We start from the raw sequence: 23,229 nt of genomic DNA, 5'->3' as shown, positions 1-23,229 counted from the left end.
ATTCTGTGACAAAAACAGCACTTTAAGTGGTGTTAATGTCCTTTCCAATGAAAATGAGCTGAAGCCATGTTCCTGCTGTCGAGGAACACCTACCCTGGCGTCTGTGACTTTGAACTCTCTCAGGATGTACTGAGGCATGTTGTACTCAGCCATGGGGTCCACTACAAAGTACTGGTAGCGTGCAGAGCGCTCAGCAGGCCAGTACTGATGGCACTTTTCCTAAAGAATGGAGAGAGGATGCATCACAATGTGTGAAGCATGGAATCAGGAATTCTGACTTTTCAAGTATTGCCTGCAGGGATAGCCAATGAGACCAACATAAAACCACTTAAATTATTAAGTCGCTAGATGCATCGCCACCTGGTTATCTGCCTCCGCATGCCAGTCAAGTTATACTTAAAGATCACATCCATGTCTGTGAAAACATGGACACTTCATACACAGGGGATCTATACAATCAGTGCAGTATTGAGGGTGGTTCTTGAGTTATGGCCAAAAACATTCTGTTTGAGATCACCTTTACCATGACCTCTGACCTTCAACCTTCGACCACCAGATTCTAATCAGTTCATTCTTGAGTCCAGATGGATGTTTGTGCCAAATTTGAGGAAATTCCTTTAAGGCCATCTTCAGATATTGTGTTGATGAAAATGAGATGGATACAAGGTCACAGTGACCTTGAACTTTGAACACCAAATTCTAATCAGCTGATCACTGAGTCCAAGTGAATGCTTGTGTCAAATTTGAAAAAAAAATTCTCAAGTTATTGTTGAGATATCACTTTCACAAGGATGAGATGAATGCAAGATCACTGTGACCTCTGACCACATATTGTTGAGATATCTTTTTCACAAGGATGAGATGAATACAAGATCACTGTGACCTTTGACCCTTGAAAACCAAAATCAAATCAGTTCATCTACTCCAACATTTGAAGTTGGATTTGAATTTGAAGAAGTTCCTTCAAAGTGTTTTTTGAGATATCCCCTTCAAAAGAATGTTGCCAGCACAGAGACTTAAAAATGAAGTGACAGAAACAGTTTGTTAAATGGGCAATTTTTCAGCGTCAAGTAGTTTAGTGGAGGCAGGATCAGAGTCACATGTTAGGGCAAAAATGATGTCTCAAAAAAGCAGTTCAGTGCATCTAGTTCTAGTTAAGTATCTGCAGGTAGCTTTGTCAGACACTTTTAAATGCCAAATTTAGCAATCTGTAGAAGATTTTCATACCCACCAAGTTTTGATGTAATTTAAGGCTTTATGATATGATATATTTTCAGTTAGTATGATATAACAATTTTTTTAATTTAATAACTCGACATGATACGGCATGACGTTGATGTGTTACCCGTCCCATCTCGCGGAGTTTGGTGAGCATGACTACAATGGTGGAGTTGTGTTCCCACAGCATCCTCCAGAAGTCCTCTGTGGTCTCGGCTAACGGGCCCTGGGTGGCCATGTATGCTTTCTGCTGCCTGCAAACAGGAACAAACATACGTTAGTCTTTACTCAGAGTTCAACACATTCCATTTTAACCGTCTACATCTTTAAGCCTCCCCTCCCTGAGCTACCACCTTATCATGGTGGAGGGGTTTGCATGTCCCAGTGATCCTAGGAGCTCAGTTATCGGGGGCTTTATGCCCCTGGTAGGGTCACCCATGGCAAACAGGTCCTAGGGGAGGGACCAGACAAAGTGTAGCTCACTGGACCCCTTCTGATGAATGCGACAAATGGTTCGAAGTTTCCCTCGCCCGGCCCGTTTGATGATCGACTTTGTAGTTGTGTTGTTGTACTTGTGGCCGCATGTCTTGGACACTTAGGTGAAGAAAGGGGCAGAGCTGTGAACCAACCAATCGGTGAGGCCATAGAGAGTGACTTCCGGACAGCTTCGAAGAGGTTCTGGACCACCATCCGGTGTCTCAGAAGGGGGAAGTGATGCTCTGTCAACACTGTGTATGGTAGTGATGGGGCACTGCTGACCTCTACTCAGGATGTTGTGGATCTGTGGACGGAATACTTTGAATACCTCCTCAATGCCACCGACATGCCTTCCGGTGAGGAAGCAGGGCCTGGGGACTCGGGGTTGGGCTCTTCCATCTCTGGGGCTGGGGTTGCTGAGGTGGTCAAAAAGCTCCTTGGTGGCAGGGCCCCGGGGGTGGATAAGGGCCACCCGTAGTTCCTTATGGCTCCGGATGTTGTGTGGCTGTCATGGTTGACATGATTCTGCAACATTGCGTAGAAATTGGAGTCAGTGCGTCTGGACTGGCAGACCGGGGTGGTGGTCCCTCTTTTTAAGAAGGGGGACTGGATGGTGTGTTCCAACTATAGGGGGATCACACTCCTCAGCCTCCCTGGTATGGTCTATTCAGGGGTACTGGACAGGAGGGTCTGCCAGACAGTCGAACCCTGGATTCAGGAGGAGCAATGTGGTTTTCGTCCTGATCGTGGAACTGTGGACCAGCTCTGGACCCTTGGCAGGATCCGTGAGGGTGCATGGGAGTTTGCCCAACCAGTCCACATGTGCTTTGTGCACTTGGCATTCGATCGTGTCCCTCAGGGAGTCCTGTGGGTGGTACTCCGGGAATATGGGGTATCAGAACCCCTGATAAGGGCTGTCCGTTCCCGGAACTTGGTCCACGTTGTGTAAGCATAAGTCGGACTTGCTTCCGGTGAGGGTTGGACTCCACCAGGACTGCCCTTTGTCACCGATTCTGTTCATAATTTCGATGGATGCAGCCAGGGTGTTGAGGGGGTCTGGTTTGGTCACCTCAGGATTGGGTCCCAGCTTTTTGCAGATTATGCGGTCCTGTTAGCTTCATCAGGCCATGACCTCCAACTCTTACTGGATCGGTTCGCAGCCGAGTGTGAAATGGCCGGGATGAGAATCAGCAACTCCAAATCCGAGGCCGTGGTTCTCAGCCAGAAAAGGGTGGAACGCCCTCTCCAGATCAGGGAGGAGATCCTGCCCCAAGTACCTCGGGGTGTTGTTCGCGAGTGAGGGAAGGATGGAGCAGGAGATCAACAGGTGGATCGATGCAGCCTCTGCAGTAATGTGGACGCTGCACCAATCTGTCGTGCTGAAGAGGGAGCTGAGCTGAAAGGCAAAGCTCTCAATTTACCAGATGATCTTCGTTCCTACCCTCACCTATGGTCACAAGCTTTGGGTAGTGACCGAAAGAACAAGATTGTGGTTACAAGTGGCCAAAATGAGCTTCCTCCGTAGGGTGGCTGGGCTCTCCCTTAGAGATAGGGTAAGAAGCTCAGTCATCTGGGAGGAGCTCAGAGAAGGGCCGCTGGTCCTCCGCATTGAGAAGAGCCAGATGAGGTGGCTCGGGCATTTATAAGGATGCCTCCCGGACACCTCCCTGGTGAGGTGTTTAGTGCATGTCCCACCGGTAGGAGGCCCCGGGGAAGACCCAGAACACGCTGGAGAGACTATGTCCCCCAGCTGGCCTGGGAATGCCTCGGGATCCCCTGGGAAGAGCTGGAGTGGCCGGGGAGAAGGAAGTCTGGGCTTCCCTGCTTGGGCTGCTGCCCCCGCAACCCAACTCTGGATAAGCAGAAGAAAATGGATGGATGAATGGATCTTTAAGCCTAGCAATCGCTGTGTAATAAAAACAAAGAAAATTGCAGATAAATAATGATGCTGTAGTTATATCATATTTTTGTCACCACAGCCACCAAACAACTTTGACATACAGCTGTTTGTATAGATATATATTCCCACAACTGCCCTTTTCCTTTCTGTCTTTTGACAATATCTTGGTGCATATCATGGCGTATTACCACGACATTAACAATGGGATTGTGTGAGACCATTGACAGGGCAGTGCAATTAACCAAAACTTCAAATATCAACTGACACACAGCGAACCTGGGGACTTAGTTATGTAAACTGAAAATCAAAATCAAAACCTTTTAAAAAAGGGCTTCACTTCCTGCTCTGAAAAGGATCAATCTTTCTCTAATATACATTTGCCTATAATGTACATCCAGAATCACTATCATATTAACAGTATGTGAGCCTGTAATAACATTTCCTGAATAAAACCGTGTTCATTCACATTTACCCTTCACTACATTCCTTTAATAGGTTATAGTTACAGGCAACAACATCCTACAACTGTTGAATGAACCTCTCAGCTGGTAAATATTTAATATTACATGCCTACTTAAAAGTAATTTGATGAGTCAGCTGTTGTTTATGTATGCACTGATATTTGATTGCTTTTGCTTGAACACAGAGCCTTTTTAATAGTACTGTTTAAATGACAGATGCTCTCCCAGCTGTTCAGACAGGTTCCGTACAGCAGCTGCCCACTGAAAGGCAACGTTGAAGCTTAAGCAGAGGCCTTTGGTGATTCTCTCCAGCCTGTGCAGCACACATAATATTTCTGATCTGTTATCTGTATGCATCAGAGCTCTACCGTCTGTCAGCTGATGATGGCTCAAACCTCTGTTGTTTTTGGTTGAGAGTCAGTGAATCAACTAATGTTGCGATGTTGGAATGCTGATCCAGTGAGTATTTCAGACAGGAAGACAGCAGGCAGGTCTCCATTACAGATTTATGGGTTTACTTCCTGCTTTGCTACAGTGCAGATGCTCTTCTTGCTTGCTCTCTGCTTGGCTTTTATTTTTCCTAGTTTTTTCCTTTTTGTCACAAACTTCAACACATTCAAGGAGGTTCCCTACAACGATTAAATCATTTGGAGGATAATCTTTGACATTTCTGTATCAGTATTAACTACTTTTTCTTCAGAAGAAACTCAGTGTATTGACACAGAGCCATGGCAAAGGATGGCTCTGACCAGCGGGAGCTGCAGTCTGAACAGACCCTGTGTGACAAGAATGTGTTGAATCCTGTAAAATCAAAAACAGGCACATCATGCCAGAACTGCTGGAAATATCTACAGGAAATCGCTCTGCTACAGACGAGGATTTTTACACTTGACGCAGAAAGAGGACTTCACGAGACACTCCCAATAACATCCAATGGTAAGACAGCTAAGTCTACCTCAAATATTTTAAACCTGGATGACACAGTGTCTTTCCTGAAACTTGCTAGAATGGGACCCAAACAGAGTGATATCACTGCTGCCTGGCATACACTTGGTGCTAAGCCAAAACAGAACAGAATCAGAAAAACAAATGCTGGTATTGCAGGAAAAATTACAGCAACGCCAGGCATACAGCTAAGAAACAAATATCAACCACTGTCCGAACTAACTGTGAATGAGCTAGAGAGAAATTTTATAAATGGGAAGCAGGGAATTAAAAATGATCAGATTCATGAGGGGAAACGTGAAATTTGCTGTGACATACAGAAAAAGCACAAAGTACTCAAGGACAAATGATCTGTGCCATAGGTGAGGGCGAGAGATATCCTGCTTGTGGGAGATGGTGCTATAAGTGCTGCAAACAATGAAAGGATCAACACATGCAGCTATCCAAATGCTGAGGTCAGTGACATAACTGGACTTCTCTCCCAGGAGCTGTCAAACCACCCTGGAATCAAACAGGTCATCGAGCATGTGGGAGCTGTTGACACCAGGAGAGGAGAATCTGAGGTTTTAAAAAAGGATTTCTTAGAACTTTTTAACAGACTTGACAAGCTGAAAGTTCAGTCATTCATCAGTGGGCTTCTCCCAACGATTGACAGAAGGATCAATAAGTTCAGTCGCCTCCTTGCTTTGAATACTTGGCTTTCTAATACCTGTTAGTCTCAAAGAAGAAACTTTATTGATAACTTCAACCTGTTTTGGGAACGGTTGGAGCTCTTCAATCGTATGGGTCCCCACCTGAATGGACGTGGACTGATGCGACTGACAGACAATCTCCTGCACTGTCTGAGGAACCAAAAACATACTGGGCCTCCTCTCCATCAGCCAAAGTCTCCCCTGCAGAAGGAGAGCCAGCCCCAGGATGACAACACTGACACTGCTCCAACTGCCTTCCCTGAAGATTTTTCTTCATCGACACCCCCACCTCAACCCCAGCCCTGGACCTCATCATCACCCCAACCCCTGCCTCGGACCCCAACACCACCCCCCACCCTCACCTGTGTCCTCACTCTCATCTGATTCCCTGACATCATTTCCCTCCCCTGTCCAGCCAGATAGAAGACTTGGTAAAGTCTGGGATTAAAATGATCCTACTCACCCCGAGTATGGCAAGATCTCAGGCACTACCATCACCCATACAACACCCACAAACACTCAGTTTACCTGCCTCCAAAAGCCCCCCAGGTGCCCTGCCTCTCCCTCCTGAACCCCCGATAGTCGGCCACCTCGGCCACCTCGGCCTGCACCCAGACTGCTGGCTTCTAAGGCCTTAGGCAGCACAAGATCATCTGCTATCACTGTGTGGAGCCACTAGGACACCCTGGACCTCTACTGTTCCAGAAGTGTTCCTCATTATCTGTCCTTTAGCAATCTGAGGCCCGGATAGAGAATAAACATGAATCACTCCAGTCTCAAGGCAAAGGATAGATAAGAGGGTGACAGTAAGATCCTCCAATCCTAAAAACTGATTCAAATTCCCTGTCAGCAGAGTATCTCAGGCCCTGCTCCAACAAACTTGAAACTAGCTGTACTTAAAATCAGACCCTTGCGTCATAAATTACTTTTAAATCAATGATATTATAACCTCTTATAAGCTTGATTTTATGTTTTTAACTGAGATTTGGTTGGACAACAAAAATGGAAATGCTGCTCATATTGGATCCACCCCAGCAAATTTTAATTTTGAGTTTGAAGCATGACAGAACAAAAAAGGAGGTGGTGTCTGTGCCCTTTTCAGGGACAGATTTCTTTGTAAGAAGCTGTCATTTGGTGAGTTTTTATCTTTTGAATATATGTCATTTAAAATGGAAGTAAAATTCTCCCCATGTATATTATATACAGTGATACAGGCCACGAAAATGCTCTCCAAATTTTCTTGATGATTTTACTGAGATGCTTTCAATTATTTGCACAGAATTTGACTGTGTATTCATCACAAGGGATTTTAATATACACATGGATTATGTCTGTGAGAAAAATGCCACACAACTTTCTGCAAAACTAGAAACATTTGATCTTTGTCAACATGTGAGAGAGCCGACCCACAATAGAGGACACACTCTAGATCTAGTCATCACTAAAGGTGTTAATATTTCAGATGTCACTGTGCTGGATGTTGCTCTGTCAGACCATTTCTGTATATTTTTTGATCCGTCAGTAACTCTTAAAACTGTTCACGGATCAACAAATGTTGAAAAAAGATACTTCAGTGAGAATACCAGAACACTTTTCATGGAATTCATCAAATTTAAAACTGACACAATATCAAACCATGTTGATGATCTCTTGAACTCCTGCACTTCTGAAAATGCAAATGTAATTGACGCCATTGCTTCTGTTAAGGTGAAATTTATAAGTAAAAGACAAAAGGCATCGTGGAAAAACACTCCTTCTGTAACGGTCCAAAAAAGGCAGTGCCGCAGAAGAAGTGCAACGCAGTCATTTTTCTCTGAGATCATCAACAGAAACAATAACAATTCACGTGTGTTATTTGCTACCATGGACAGATTAACTAACCCTCCTGTTTCAATATCTCCAGAACTAGTTTGCACCAGCAAATGTAATGAATTTGCAGACTTTTTTAATAGCAAGGTTCAAGGCATCAGACTTGCAATTAACTATTCAATGCCAAGGAATAATGTGCCATCACTGCAGACTAGGTAACTTACAAAGTATGGAACAATTTAAAGCATTCAGTGACAAATCACTGGAAGAAATTACCTCCAGTCTCAGTTCCTCCACCTGCTGCCTTGATGTTTTACCCACTAGCTTCCTCAAAACTGTTCTGAGCAGTCTGGTAAAACAACTCACTCTTATAGTTAATCTGTCTCTCCAATCTGGCACTTTTCCAAATGCTTTGAAAACTGCAGTCATCAAGCCTCTCCTAAAGAAGAGCAGCCTGGATGCCACTGTACTGAACAACTATCGACAGCTTTTTAAAACAAAACAATTGCTATGATAACTTTCAGTCAGATTTGCGGACCCATCACAGCACTAAGACTGCACTCATAAAAGAAATAAATTACATCCACCTTAACACCGGCAAAGTCTCTATTTTAGTGCTCCTGGATCTAAGTGCTGCCTTTGACACAGTGGACCACACAATTTTATTAGAAAGACTAGAAAACTGGGTCGGACTCTCTGGCACTGGTCTTAAATGGTTCAAGTCATATCTTCATGACAGGAAGTACTTTGTCTCAATAGGAAACTGTAAGTCAGAGAGGATGACTATGACATGTGGGGTCCCACAGGGGTCCATTTTGGGACCCCTCTTGTTTAATCTCTATATGCTTCCATTAGGCAAGATTATGCAAAATGACAAAGTAGTTTACCACAATTATGCAGATGACACACAGATATACATATCACTTTCTCCAGGTGATTATGAACCTGTGGAATGTCTGTGTCACTGTACTGAGCAAATCAATGATTGGATGCATCAAAATTTTCTCCAGCTCAATAGGGATAAGACTGATATCATTGTCTTTGGGCCACAGAAAGAAAAGCAGAGTGTCCGCTCTCACCTTGAATCCCTCTCTCTCATAACTCACAGTCAAGCAAAAAACCTTAGGGTTATCCTGGACTCTGATGTAAATTTCCACAGCCACATCACATCAAATCAGTAACTTCATTTGCTTACTATTATTTAAAAACATTTCCAGAGAGGAATAATGTCACAGCAAGATCTTGAAAGTCTCACCCATGGCTTTATTTCTAGTAGGTTAGATTACTACTATTGTACTACATATTGTAACGGTCTGTTTGTAGGCCTTTCAAAACAAGCTGTTCTGCAACTTCAGCTTATTCAGAATGCTGCTATGAGGGTCCTGACAAAAACTAGGAAATATGATGGCATTACTCCAGTCCTAAAATCCTTACTTCGCCTACCTGTCACTCAGAGAATTGACTTTAAAATGTCACTGCTTGTCTACAAATCAATCTGTGGCTCAGCACTAAAATATATCTCTGACATCCTTGTGACATATGAACCACACACAGTTTTAATTTGCACAATTAAAGGGTTAAAGGGAAACCCACCTAATGGCAGGACTTTCATACAGTTTGTAGGCATGCATCAAGAAGGAGCTACGCAGGCATATATATTTTTATAAACAGATGGTAAACTAATAGCAGATGGTTCCTGTTAGGTTGCAGACATGACCATAGCAACGAGGCATGAAGTCAACAGCGAGTACTGTCACTTCCAGAGGCGGTGGAAAAATGAATCCTTTTTCACTGAACGATAAAAAGTTTTGTTTGTCTCATTAGGGCCCGAGCACCAATGGGTGCAAGGACCCTATTGAAATATGAAGGATTATTATTATTACAGAAAATGAATTGCTTTTTTGAGGGCTTTAACATATTCAAAAATTCATGAAAATTTGCATAGTTAGCAGGACTGGTGAGAAATTTGATATTTTACGGGTTACATGTATGGGCTTAAAAAAATGCCTTAAGAGCGCCACCTCACAGATTTCAACGAAGGAGCCCCTTCGGTCCATTTCATTTAGACATACAAAAATTGGTAGATGTAAGGAGCATCACAAGACAAACAAAAAAGTCAGTTGGAGCCATATTCTAAACCCAACAGGAAGTCCACCATTTTACATTGAAAAATAATTTGGTTGCAATTTTCTGATGTTTTTCTGATCGAACTTGTCCTACAGTTTTCGCCAGATTTACTTCAAAATTTGTAAATACTATCTTCAGGAGGGGGCGACCCTAGTTTGCGACCCGTTTGAGTTTTCGTTTAACAGTGTTGATGTTATGTGGCCAAGAAGTTACATGTTTTGCCACCAAACAGGAAATAGTTTTTAACTCAGTTGTACATGATCCAGTCTGCATCAAACTTTGTTTGATGAGAGTCCCACTGTGAACACATCTATATGACAATTTTAAACAATAGCGAGAGTGCCACCTATTGGCGCAGGAAAGACAAAGTTTTACACTAAGAGGTCCAGCTCCTAGCAGGTTGACTTGATTGATCTCAAAGTTGTGTGAAAAATAATTGTCACATAAGGCATGCACGGAGATGCACCAAACGCTGATGCACCACAGACATCAAAAGTCCTAAATTGTAATATTGGATATGATTTTTTTTGCATTGATGAGCCAAAATGGCTCTGTAGCGCCCCCTAGAAAATTTCAACGAACCCTGTGGTCTGTTTAACCTAGAGCTACAAAACTTGAAAGGCATGAGTAAGAACCCAAGACCTACAAAAAAGCCTCTTAGAGCCATGCCCTGAACCCAACAGGAAGTCAGCCATTTTCATATTTTTTGTAATTTTAGCCTCTGTATCGTAACGCACTTGTCCTACAGGTTTTATCTGATCGACTTCACATGTGGACAGCAGTATTTCCTAAAGTTGGTGATGTCATATTGCGAGCCGTTTTTGATTTAATCAAACGATGTTGCTGTTAAGACGCATTCTTTGCAAAAACAGGAAGTTGTGTTTGAGAGGCTAAAGATACTTAAAAACTCACCAAACTTGGCAATAAATCAGAAGTCCTAAAACATGATATTTCATATATCTTTTTTGCTTTGATGTGTCTAGATGGCTCAGGAGCGCCCCCTAGAAAATTTCGATGAAACAGCACCCACGGACTGTGAGTTACGGAACTTTGGAGGCATGTGCTAAACCCCAAGACCTACGAAAAAGCCTCTTGGAGCATGCCCTAAACCCAAGAAAAAGTTCACCATTTTTAATTTTTTAAAAATTTTTGGGCAGATTTTTGCCATTTCTGCTAGAACCCGACTGATTTTTCAATATAGGCTACCTATATTATAAGCTGATATGAGCCTATTACAGACATAATGGAGAAAATCAGCCTCGGTGCATATTTTTCCCATATGCCCTGATAGGAAAACTCTGTCCACAGACCATACAATGCAGGAAATGATGCTTGGGTGGTTTAGAAATGGTTTCATTCTATAGTTTGTCCAGCAGAGTGTGCTCTTACTCCATTATTTACACTAATCTCAGCACTGTAAAAGCAGCAGATTAGACCTAATAGAGCCCTGCCACAATCACACAGACTGGCTCCTTTTTTCACACGTGTCACAGCTGCAGCTTTGGCTGACCCTTACAAACACACACACACACAGAGAGAGAGAGAGAGAGGGAGAGAGTCAGAGAGAGACACATACCCCTTCTAAAGAAACTTCACAAGTATCCACCTCTACCACTACATGGAGGAAACACTAATTCACTTCTACGTGCAGTGTTGCGCTTTCTCAGAGACATGGCTGCATCAATCGGTGTCCAGCCGCCAACGCGCGCGGAGGTGCTTGGGCCCGTTCGTCGCTGCTTGCAGCTTTAATTTGTATTGAATTTTTTTTTTGAAGATTTTTTTGGGGGGTTCTACTACCTTTAAGTGATAGGACAGTGTGAGCGTGAAAGGGGTAGAGAGAGGGGGAGACATGCAGCAAAGGGCTGAGGCCAAACCCGCGGCTGCTGTGGCGAGGACACAGCCTCTGCACATGGGGCGCTGGTCTATCCACTGAGCCACCAGGCGCGCCGAATTTTTTGTTTTTTAATAACCCATAACCCATTTGATGTGAGAAGCTCAGAGATCATCTTGTCCACATAGTGGTCCTGTCCAGGGTCAATGCAAGAGCAGCAGGTGCATTCCCTGACAGATTACCTACTGGTTGGACTTTCAGAGGAAGTGAAACTGTAATGATAATATAATGTGACTTTGATTAAAAAACGTGTTAATGAGGATTAATGAAATGAATGATACTGAATAAAAATTATTAAATAAAATCAAATTGCAAAAATTAGATTTTTTTGGACTTTTCACAACTGTGTATTGTTGCCATGTGGGAACTGTTGAAACTCCTCCTTCCTGCCCAGTCCTGGGGGGGGCGGGACTTATACCTACACCTGCCAGCCCTCTCATCAGTGCAGGTGTGGCCTTGCAGGTTAGAGTTATTGAGTATAGAGTTGTCTGTAACAGTCAACTATATTTTAGTGGAAATCTGCTCAATGGACAAAAAACTGTTGAATGTCTCCCATCTTTTGTCCCCATCCTGTAACATGTGTGCCAATACTGAAGCTTTTTAAATAACCCAGCTACCACACAATCAACTTTCTACAGCAGTAATTCACCAGCTACCCCCTTAAAAATATCCATTGTTTTTTCTTTTAATTATTTCTATTATTAAACTAATTAAGTAATAAAAACACATTTGAACATTGTTATCATGTTCAAGTCATAATTCCTGCACTAGCAGGCTGTGGACTCGCCTGTATCCGTCAATGAAGCTGGCGTTGATGTAGTCGGAGCCCTCCACCCCTCTGATTGGCTGCAGGCAGACCCGGGTGGACTCAAAAGGCATGATGTTTACCAGGCGGTTCTTGAATTTGTTACATGGCAGGTTGGCACTGATGAATCTTGAGGTATGTGGTTTAGAGTTGGACAGTTTCTGCGGACACAGAGAGAAGCACACATATGCCTAATACTGTCTGATATGTCTGATACTGCACAGACATTCAATCCTCAGCCCAGAGGAGACTGCAGTGAAGCTTCACAGCTACACCCACCGTCCCCACTGTCCACACACTGTCTCCACTGTCCACTTCTGGTAGACAGAAAACATACTGCCTACAGCCACGGCTGTAGCCAGTGTGGAGGCATAGAAATTCAACATTTCTAGTCGGAATGAGAAACACACCTGCGTTCAAACATTATGACAGACTTCGATATCAACAGGTTTTTGGATATATTAATGTCACAGCACTGACCTTTTCAAGAAGGAGAACAAAGAAAAGATAGAGTCCAACAAGTCCAACACTGGTAGGAAACTGTGAAAAAATCCTGGCAGGATTGTGATTCCTTTGTATTGCAAGGGCAAGTGACAATTTGAGCAGTAGTGCTTGTAAAAGAAATCTGAAGTGAGTTGGGGATCAAAACCTAAAGCTGGTGTGGTGTCTCTCAGTGCTGAGTGAGCAGCAGAGGCTGCTGCTGCAGCGCAGTAACACAGCAGGCCCGTGTCCTCAGGCCACCAGACATGTTGTGTTCTGGCCCTCTCTCCTTTGCTCTCTACTGGCCTGTCATCTGAAGAGCTTAAGCCCTTGCTGCTTATCCTCTGAGAGGAGAGTTTATCTCAGGATGGAGATGGAAATGTTTCCTCTTTCCTTGCTCTCACAGCATCACAGTTAAAGGGGCACTACGGCCATTTAATATTACACTTCCATCTGCCTGGAAGACTTGTGAGACATGGATTAAAAAAACAAATGGTCAGAACAGATAAAACCGAGGCTGAGGTATCCAAACTTTTAGTCAGTGAATTGTTATTATTGTTGATTTTGACTTTTTGCTCAAAGTCACCAACATACAAAAACTGCATTTCATCATATCAGGATTCCCACAATTGTATAGCTTTTCAAGGACACAGAGTAAAATTTCCATTTTGGAAAAGCATGTGCATGACCTTGTGGTCCTGGTGCATCTTTCTCATATGCAGGAGAGTCTGACCAATAACACATTCATTCTCTTAAATTTCTTTTATTTTTCTCTTAATTTTCTGGAAAGAGAAAATAGAATGGAGGTAAACTCCAGATCCACCAAACGTTCTTAACCATCCAAATCTGCTCTGACCAGGTGTGCGCAATGATGAATCCCACTGATCATAAGTCACTTGTCAGAACTGGTAATACCCCCTGAAGACTATTAAAGGGCAATTTTTGTGCCGTGTGCAAAGACTCTGATAAATGGCCGAGACTGGAGACATGACACCAAAAAGGCTGTAAGAAGAAGAACTTCTGCAGCAGTGAAATGGATGAAGGCCTACTGTTAAATAAACTTAAAAGAAGTGAATGTGATTTTCCAGAGTGTCAGTACTGGTACTGCGGGAAAATCAAAAACCGAAGCAATGATAAAACATTTACAGTGTCAGCAGCAGGAAGTATTCAGATCCTTTACTTTACCTAAGTAAACAATTCCATCTACCACATTGTAAAAAGTATTAAAAATAGAAGTGCTCATGCAAAAAACTTTAAAGAAATTGAATAATTAAAATACTTAGAGGGAAAAGCAGCGAGTCCTTATCCATATATATGACATGCTGGAGATATTATAAATTTTTTTGCATGAAAAATGACTTCCACATTTATAAAAAACAGTTGCCAATTCATTTTGAACCAAGAAATTGCAGGACTTTAAAAAGTAAAATACTAATAGTGACAAGTTATAGGAGTAGAATAGCTTCAGAATTACTGGGTACGCAGTAAAATTATTACTAAATAAAGAGGTTGATTAGGTCATTGTAGTATAAGTATTGAACTGAATATTGTACTCTTAACTCCAAATTATTGAATAATAACTCAGTAAAATAATACTAGAATTAAGATGTTGGGTCAGTAATTGTATGGGAATTAATTTATTATTACAACAATCTTAGCTTTTGATAAGCCAGAAAGGGTTACCGCAGCTTTGTCAGTTTGCACACACTTGAATTGCATTCTTCACTTCCAAAACAGGATGTGAAAAACTAGTCTGTGAAAACATGACTAGGATGACATAGATGCTTCAGTCACATCTTCCCAAATGTCTCCCCTTCTGTTCCTGAGATATGATGTTTGGTAACAGACAGAAAAGGGTTTTTGCAGGACATTATGATGTCATAGTTGACCTTTAACCTCTGTGATATAAAATGTCAAAACTTGTGTTATGAGGCCACCATGACCTTTGCCAAATTTGAAATAATTCCCTCAAGGTGCTCTCAAGATATTACCCTCACAAGAATGAGACAGACAAGGTCACAGTGACCTTGACCTTTGACCACCAAAACCTAATAAGTTTATCCTTGAACCTTACATTGTTGTTTCTGATTGTACTTCTGTTTTTATGATACAATTTTTACAACATTTTCACATGATTTCATAAGGCCTCATTACTTCAAAAAGTCCATCACTCAAGACAAACAGCAGAGCCAGTTCTGTGATTGGAGTGCCCTGTAAATAGACTTGTTGTAGAAAATAATTTTCTAATAATGTGAATGTAATGATGAGCAATCTTATTGTGTGATATGATTCAATAATGTCATTGGGACCTCAGAGTCTTCCACTGTCTCCAGTAAGTCTGTGTGCTAAGATATTGCCAGAATGAGACATTGTGGATTGTTAGCCACAGCTGAATGACGTGTGAAATGTACTGGTTAAAGTTGAATGACTCTTCTGTTCCTTAAGCTTTTGGTATGTCTCTGTCCATGCAAGTGTTGTGCCTTAGGCTTCTGTGATCAGACTTATGTAATAAATATATATTTAAGTAAGGACAACTGAGGGTTACCGCGTTCTTTTTGTTATATAAGTATATATATATATATATATACATATAAAGTACTTTTCTCGTTAAATTCATTCAACTATACACCAAGTTTATATTATTTATCAAGTTCACTTCACCATTCATCGTTTCATCAAGAGTACAAGAATTTCTTCAAAAGGACTCAAAACCCAAAGGTACCCACCTTAAACTCCAGTTCCATGGTGGTGGCCGTCTCTCCAGCAGGGATCTGGGTGAGCTTCTGGATGTGGGTGTACAGGTTCCTGGCAGGGACTTCTGTGTTTCCACATGTTGCAGCTTCCAGCAGGGCTTCATGGATGAATATATACTGATCCTCTGTCTGCACCATGTAGTTCCTCTGAGCTCGCATACATGTCACATGACCATAAATGTCCACAGACTTCTCATGTTTCATCCTCTCCAGCATGGCATCGATCACGATGAAGCAGCCTGTACGGCCCACACCAGCACTGACACAGCAAAAAGACAAAACAGGGTTCAAACTATGGAAGCTTATATTGTTTAGCAGTTATAGTCATTATATCTGTTTTTTGGGGGGGTAACAACTACTTTTCCTTGTCCATATTCAAATAAAATACATATAGCCAACATTAACATTACAACAAACACTTATATAATATCAAAAGCATTTTGGCAATACGATGTGCACGCTGATGGGGCACAACAGAGAGAGGTCATTTACATCTCAGTAAGAGTCCACTTGTAGGCATAACTGTATGTGCACGTGTGGGTCAGTCTACAAAAATATGAGCCTCTAGGTGCTGTGGGGACAGTTTCTTTGTTTGTGTGTGTGTGTGTGTGTGTGTGTGTGTGTGTGTGTGTGTGTTGATGTTAAAGATAACTTACCTACAGTGGACCACCATGGGTCCAGCCTCTGGAGGATTACAGGCCTTGACTCTGCACAAGAAGGCGAGTGTTGGGGTGGGATACTCAGGCACTCCATGGTCAGGCCAGGCCATAAACTGGAATTGTCGAACCTCTCTCTTCTCACTTGAGCCATTCTGTCAGAACATATCAACACATGCACAACATCACACGTTTTGTCACTTATAAACTAGAATTACCACCTCAGGGTTGTATGCCTCTGCATATCCATGTCTGTGAAAACATGGATGCTTCACACACATCTTCCCCTGGCAGCACAGAAGATCTCTACAATCAGCACAGTTTCAAGATCAGAGTCACCAATTCAATATCTGACCAAATGATTTTAAAGAAATTCCCTCAAAAAATTCTTGTGATATTGCGTTCATGAGAATGGGACAGGCGTACAAACATATGGATGGACGGACAACCCGAAAACATAATGCCTCAAAAGCAAACATAAAAGCATCGCTGGTGTGGAGGTATAAAAATGTGATCTGACACACTGAAAATCCTATGATTTGATCTTGTAACCATCAACCACAACAGTCATTAACATAAATGTATTGCAATAACTAATTGACAAATCTTCAAGCGATTCATGTGAGACTCTCAAATGATGTAAAGTCACCATACATCACAAATGCATTCTGAGCTGCACTCCAAGCATGAATAAAATCACTTTTCAAATAGTCCTGGATGAATAATAGCATTGTGCACTGGTACAGCACTATCAAAGCCACACCAGTTCTCATCAAATCTACTGTTGTCAGTTTTATTCATAACTCTGAGGAAGCCACTGTTTTCACGTTGTCCTCATTCAAGCATGCAAGACACAATCTTCCTCATGTCTTCTCAGACTCTTAAGCCTTTTTCAGACATTAGGTACATAACATAACTGTTTCATCTATCTGTTAAAGTGACATTTTGTCAGTCAGACATGGTGTCTTTTGCGTTAGTGTTCCTTAAATTTTATTAAGACATGATTATTTAAAGAAACAAGAAAAAAGAAACAGAGAGACTTAAAAATGTTATGGTAGTAAGAGGACGTTCCTCCCTCATAGTTTGCATCACTGATAAACTTATTTTGCCATTTTAGCAGGTGAACCCACAGATACATTTACATTAATAGATATTAGATTCTACTGCCTGTTCCATAATATCCCACAGTGCAAAAGCAGTGATTGACAGAACATTAATTTGGGACTCATTTAATTGCTGCCTGTTACTAAGCACCACTGGATAATCATTTATTCATCCACAGAATTGCATGAAAAAAAAGTATAGGGAGAGTGTTGGCTGTTTCAAACTTGTGTTAAAAGTCTTATAGAATGCCTGGTGTCCTAAGATTGGCTTCTGTGTTGGTAAAAGTAATCTGGTGCTTTTTTAAAGGTACATTATTTAAGATCTGGACATAATTCAAAACATTCAAAAAATGAACTAGTGAGGAAAAGGACCACCTTTGCTGTTATGTCTAAGAGCCTATGTATTGTATTGCAGAGATATCCACTGCAAAGCAGCCAGGGACAAGCCGTCCCTTCTGTAATAATACATCCTGGCCTGAGAGGCGACAGTGAGTCACTGTAGCCTCTAGTGTGCTGCAGGAGAGGATCAAGAAGTTGAGCCAGCCGGAGCATAGACTCAATCGTTACAGCGTGGAAGCTAAAGTCTCTGTGAATTAGTTAGTTGGTGTGTAAGAAACACAGCAATGTCAGAAGCTCCAGGAAGACGACCGTTATCTCCATCACAAGTAGCTCCCAGAGAGAAGTTATGTTACGCGGCAAAGAAAAGAAGCAATGTAAGAAGAAGGAAAACTAGAGTAAATATTGGTGTGGTTTTCTAATACTGGAGACAGCTGACAGTTATGAGTTGCCTTTCATTATGATTGATGACTGTAAATCATGGTTGTATGGCCACAGTAGCAGACCGACTGAAAGAGTTTTGACCAAATTACCTCATTGTAACCACTTAGCATTACTGTTATGAGATGAGGCAAGATTAAAAGTTTGGAAACTTTGCTTACTATATGAGGGCAATACACATTTTTTTTTTTACGCGTGTCTATTTGTACACTATCTAACAGTGTCATTGCTGCAGGCTGGTGACTACAAAAAGGGTGAAATACTGTCCCCTCTTCAGTTGGACTGGATGGCTGGTAATTACAAATAGCTCCTTTAAACATGACACATGTTAAATTACCTGACACAGTTACATATTATAACACAGTACATGCCTGAAAGGAGCTTTAGAGCTCTTTCAGAACAAACCATCAAAGCCTTTTGGTGTCAATGAATTTCCACTTCTTTGCTGTCACCCACAGTCATACTGCATACACACAGTATCCATCTGAAGTTCTCACCTTATAGAGGGCGAAGGTGCGTACACTGTATGTGGCCAGCTCCACAGTGTCCAGCATGGTCACCTGGATCATCCCATATGTCTCTGTGCCTCGACTGGGCCAATACTGGTCACACTTCACCTGAACACAGACGCACAACAAGGTAAAGACAGAAGGAGGAGAACAGAAGTGAGTGGTGAGCAGGGTTTTTATCTTTGGTTGCTGCTGTGAACCAGAGATGAGAAGCAGGCAGAGATCTGCCCAACACTTCTTTCTAACTCCACACCTCTGTTTTTCATTTTATTTTCAGACTTGTCTTCAACCCCAACTGACACTGACTCAAGTGACATCACTTAAAGACAGCTATCAGACACAAAGCTTCCTCTGAAGACACTAAAGGTAAAGGAGGTGCATACCTGTAACTCCCATGAATTGTGCTACATTTCTTGTCTTTTTGCGTTTTTTACTGGGACATGTATGGCCTATGAGATACACTCATCACCATTGGAAAAGGAAGCATGAGGACTGAAATAAATACAGTGGCTCTTGAGACGATCACTGACATCTTCAGACCACTTGCTCAGACCAGGAACAACGGTGTGGCCGTCTCTGGGGAAGATATCCACCTATCAAGTGGAATGAATGAAACGAGACTCAGCCTAATCCAGTAATCGGACTTCGGAGTCTATTGTGCCCACATCTTCACAGAGACATGTCTCCAAAATAACATTTCAGATTGATTGATTGTGGACAGAGCAGACAAACAATACCCAAAAAATCAATAAGACATATTGAAGGGATACAACTTTGCCTTAATGACAACAAAATTGGTATTAGTATTTTGTCCTTTTAATTGAGGTTATTTTTTTCTGGCATTTTAGCCTTTTATTAAACAGGACAGATCAACAGTGTGAAAGGGGGGAGAGAGAGTGGGGATAACATGCAGCAAAGGGCCTCAAGTGGGAGTTGAACCTGAGGCCACTGTGGCAAGGACACTGCCTTTTTTTTATTCATGGGGTGCCTACTTTGTCCACTCAGCCACTGATGCCCCAGTACTTTGTCCTTTTACTTTGATAAACTCACTATAAACCAAGGCTGTTGTCATCAGAGTATAATTCATTTTTTTCTCAAACAATCGGCTCACCCGAGACTTCTCCTCTAGGCGTGTCATCATGATGATGGTGCTGGTCCTTTGCTCCCACACCATCCTCCAGAAGTCACTCAGTGTCTCCGCCAGCGGCCCCTGTGTAGCAATGTAGGCATTCTGCTTCCTGTAGCCATCAATGTAATTGGCATTGATGTAGTCGCTACCTGGAACTCCTGCAGCGAGAAACAAATTAATAATGATTATCAGGCAAATTAAAATGGGAGTCAATCTGAAAACAGTGGGCTTCTCACTAAAATATGATGAAATGCTTTTATAAGACAGTAATGATTTGTCTCATAAGCCTGTTTAAAATAAAGGTCTGGTTCTCTTCAACAGGTTCTCATCCCAACTCCAACTCGCCATATGGTGCCGCTCTGTCAGTAACCTTCCGTTGCTACATATGAAGCTTTAGGTATCCCTCTGCGTCAGCTGTTTACGCTCCGGGATGCCTTTATGGTGATGTCAACAGATGCACATGGTGGGATGAAGCATCATGATCATGTTTACACAACAGCGTGGACTGTCATGATGATTGGGATTAGGCAGCAAGGTTACAGACAGTTGGGTTAGGCGAAAGAGGGACATGGTAAGGTGTGGAACAAAAACACACATACACTCACACGGGAAGCAAACTCTGGTGCCATCCATCCGTCTGCCAGCGTATTATAACAATGCCACATGTTCTATGCACGCGTATTCTCATCTGATGCCATTCAGCGGTGTTCTGGTTGGACATGGAATGTGGCTTTTGGCATCACACTCAAAAGCAGTGACAGAGCAGCGCTATTGCATGAGATTGGAGTGAGATTGAGCTTTTCTCTCTGCAATTGAGATCGGTCAAAGGCCCGGCCACTGTTTAAGAAATACTATGTGTAAAGTTGCCTCTTTAGAGACTTCTCAAAATAAAAACCCATTTTTAATGTCGCCTAAAGTCTTTTTTCCACTGCATAAAAAAGGACTCTGCAGTAGTCACATCATTAATGGGAACAATCTTAGCCCCTTAACTAATGAGATGCATTGACACGCTAGCACAAATTATCATCTGTCTCCACCTATGCAGCGCTGAAACATCAGTCCAAATTAGTCTGCACCAAGTTTGAAAAAGAGACTGAATCTGTCAGAGATATATAAAGAGAAGTGACCACTGAAAAGTTTTCACAGACCTCTGTCCATGCTGCTTTCTACTGTTTACTTGTTTTCTCTGGTTTGTCCATGGCATCGAATGGACACACCAAAACACGCGCACACACACACACACACACACACACACACACACACACACACACACACACACACAGAGAAAGGCATTCCCGTCTGCTGCAGAGTTGTGTACACAGCTCAGCTCTATTGACAATGGGTTAGCACTCTATTGCCTATTTTTTTGCAGTTTTACCTGTGTTTGAAAAATCTGCATGAATGCGTTAATTTCAGTGGAAAAAGAGTTAAGTGTCTCTCACCATCCACAGGTGTGAGGATGACCCTGGAGTGGTCGTAGGCAATAACATTTGCATAGCGGTTCTTTGACTTGTTGACCTCCAGGTTGGAGTGCTCCCAGGTGAACTGCTGTCCTGGATCAATAGACTGACACACAGATCCAGTGATTGAGGGGAAGCAATGCAAAAAGATGGGACAATGGTCATTGATATAGGTAGCACACATTGAAAGGAGTGATGATACTCTGCTAGCATCATGTGAATGAACAGATAAGGACTTGCAGTAGGTTTTATTTCAATGCAGCCAAAAGTAATAGGAAATAAAACAGTGATAACTCAGCTGAGAAAGGGTTACCATCGATCCATCCATTTCATCCACTTATCCGGGTCAGGGTCATTGGGGCGGCCCAGGCTAAGCCCCGCCACTCTCCGGAGAAAACTAATTTTGACTGCTTGATTCTGCGATCTCATTTCTTCGGTCATTAACCCAAAGCTCATGGCCACAGGTAAGGGTTGGGACATAGATGGATCAGTATGTTGAAAGCTTTCCTCAACTTGACAGTCCAGTGCATCACCTGCATCACTGCGGGTGATGCACAGTGCCAGCATTGAAAATTTTCAATGCTGGCATCAGAGCAACTGCAACGACCCACAATTTCCCCTGGGGGATCAATTAAGTATTTCTGATTCTGAAAACAAACACCTGTGTCCATACAAACATGCACAGCCAAAAATGAAGCTGCAGAGAGGAAACTGATATCCTGCTGCTTCCCCTCCTGACCAGCTGGACGGTTGCTCAGCCCCCCCACTCACCAACTGATAACAATTACATTGGAGAAAGTCCATTCTAATGTCCAAAATCTTATTTAACAGCCTTTTAGGTAAGGCTTCCATCATACACATTACTACTAATGTGCTCCACCGATGCACAAATCAGCTACAGAGTATATCAGTGTAATCACACTCACAGAGCTGCAGTGCCAACACCAAAAAACAAAACAGGTAACACAGAGAGAAGAATGAACCTGTGGATTTGTGTAAGGCTAAGCCAGGTTTGCACTAAGCAATCCCTGCCATATTCAGTTAAGGATAATAATGAACTTTAATAATTAACATTACAGGAGTCGTTATTGGACCTAAATGGGCTACTTTAGACACTCACTTAACTCTGTCTCGCTTCACACTGTCAGATGAGGATCACATTAAAGTTAGTGAGTGTTGTTTACATCAAACAACATTAAAAACAGAGAGTTGCTAATCAAATACTTTAGAAATTAGTATAATGAGGACAGAATTACTGTGGTAGAGGCCATATGCAGTGCATGAAGTGGTTTCCCCAAACAGACTGGCACATTTATCAGATGTAACATGCTGCGAGATCCTCTGGCAGAGCTCGTTTTAAACACAGCCATTATCAGCTTTTCATTTCAAGCCCCGCTGCTCTTACTATAGACTAATGGCTGGTAGCTCCAATGCAACAAGACACTAGAAGACATACAGTGTGCGTGTGTGTGTCTGTGTGTGTGTGTGTGTGTGAGAGAGAGAGAGGGAGACAGAGAGACAGACAGAAAGAGAGAGACAGAGATACAGAGAGGACGATAGTGATTATACTTATTTAAAAATTAGAAGCTTGAAAAAGAAATTTGAATAAATAAAACGGCAACTTTAATAGCTTGCACAATAAGAATATTTTATAGAGGTTAGTTTAGAGCTAACACAAAAAATGTACAAGGTCAGAATGATCACATTATGGAGGAGGAATCCAGAAGTCAGGAAATCAAAGCAATCATCAGCTGGGAGAGTTAATTAAAATGTATTTTTAAAAAATCCAACAAGTTCTCATCCCAAGTTGCCACCTGTTGCAGCTTTGCAGTGGACTTTCACATATACATATTACGCTCTAGGTATCCTGAGTCTGCTGTTGATGTTCCGGGATGCTGCTACCGATGTTGGGATGTCAACAAAAGCACATGGTGAGGTTACACTACAAAAGCATGTTGCTATATTTAAGCAACAACTGCTGGAACGTCAACAGAAGCACATGGTTGGGCGTAGAAAATAAACATCATATTAAGATGG

The 23,229-nt window shown here is 42.2% G+C and overlaps 1 protein-coding gene across 7 annotated transcripts in view; it reads right to left on the bottom strand.

Moving 5' to 3' along the window:
* ptprfa (protein tyrosine phosphatase receptor type Fa) overlaps nucleotides 1-23,229 on the bottom strand; it is a 301,290-nt gene that overhangs the window by 9,579 nt on the left and 268,482 nt on the right. For all 7 annotated transcript variants that reach the window (XM_088077354.1, XM_088077355.1, XM_088077356.1 and 4 more), the window contains 8 exons: nucleotides 21,175-21,298; nucleotides 19,715-19,890; nucleotides 18,592-18,711; nucleotides 16,215-16,369; nucleotides 15,532-15,817; nucleotides 12,304-12,486; nucleotides 1,346-1,468; nucleotides 94-219 (listed from right to left, as the gene is read on the bottom strand). In XM_088077354.1, coding sequence (XP_087933480.1) covers nucleotides 94-219; nucleotides 1,346-1,468; nucleotides 12,304-12,486; nucleotides 15,532-15,817; nucleotides 16,215-16,369; nucleotides 18,592-18,711; nucleotides 19,715-19,890; nucleotides 21,175-21,298 — 1,293 coding nt within the window. The remainder of the gene's footprint in view (nucleotides 1-93; nucleotides 220-1,345; nucleotides 1,469-12,303; nucleotides 12,487-15,531; nucleotides 15,818-16,214; nucleotides 16,370-18,591; nucleotides 18,712-19,714; nucleotides 19,891-21,174; nucleotides 21,299-23,229) is intronic.

Source organism: Plectropomus leopardus, chromosome 5, assembly GCF_026936395.1.
Source record: "Plectropomus leopardus strain MGB_pleo_1.0 chromosome 5, ASM2693639v1, whole genome shotgun sequence".
NCBI classification, from domain to species: Eukaryota; Metazoa; Chordata; class Actinopteri; order Perciformes; family Serranidae; genus Plectropomus; species Plectropomus leopardus.
Note: the sequence above shows the minus strand (reverse complement) of the source record. Positions and strands in the feature narration are given on the sequence as shown.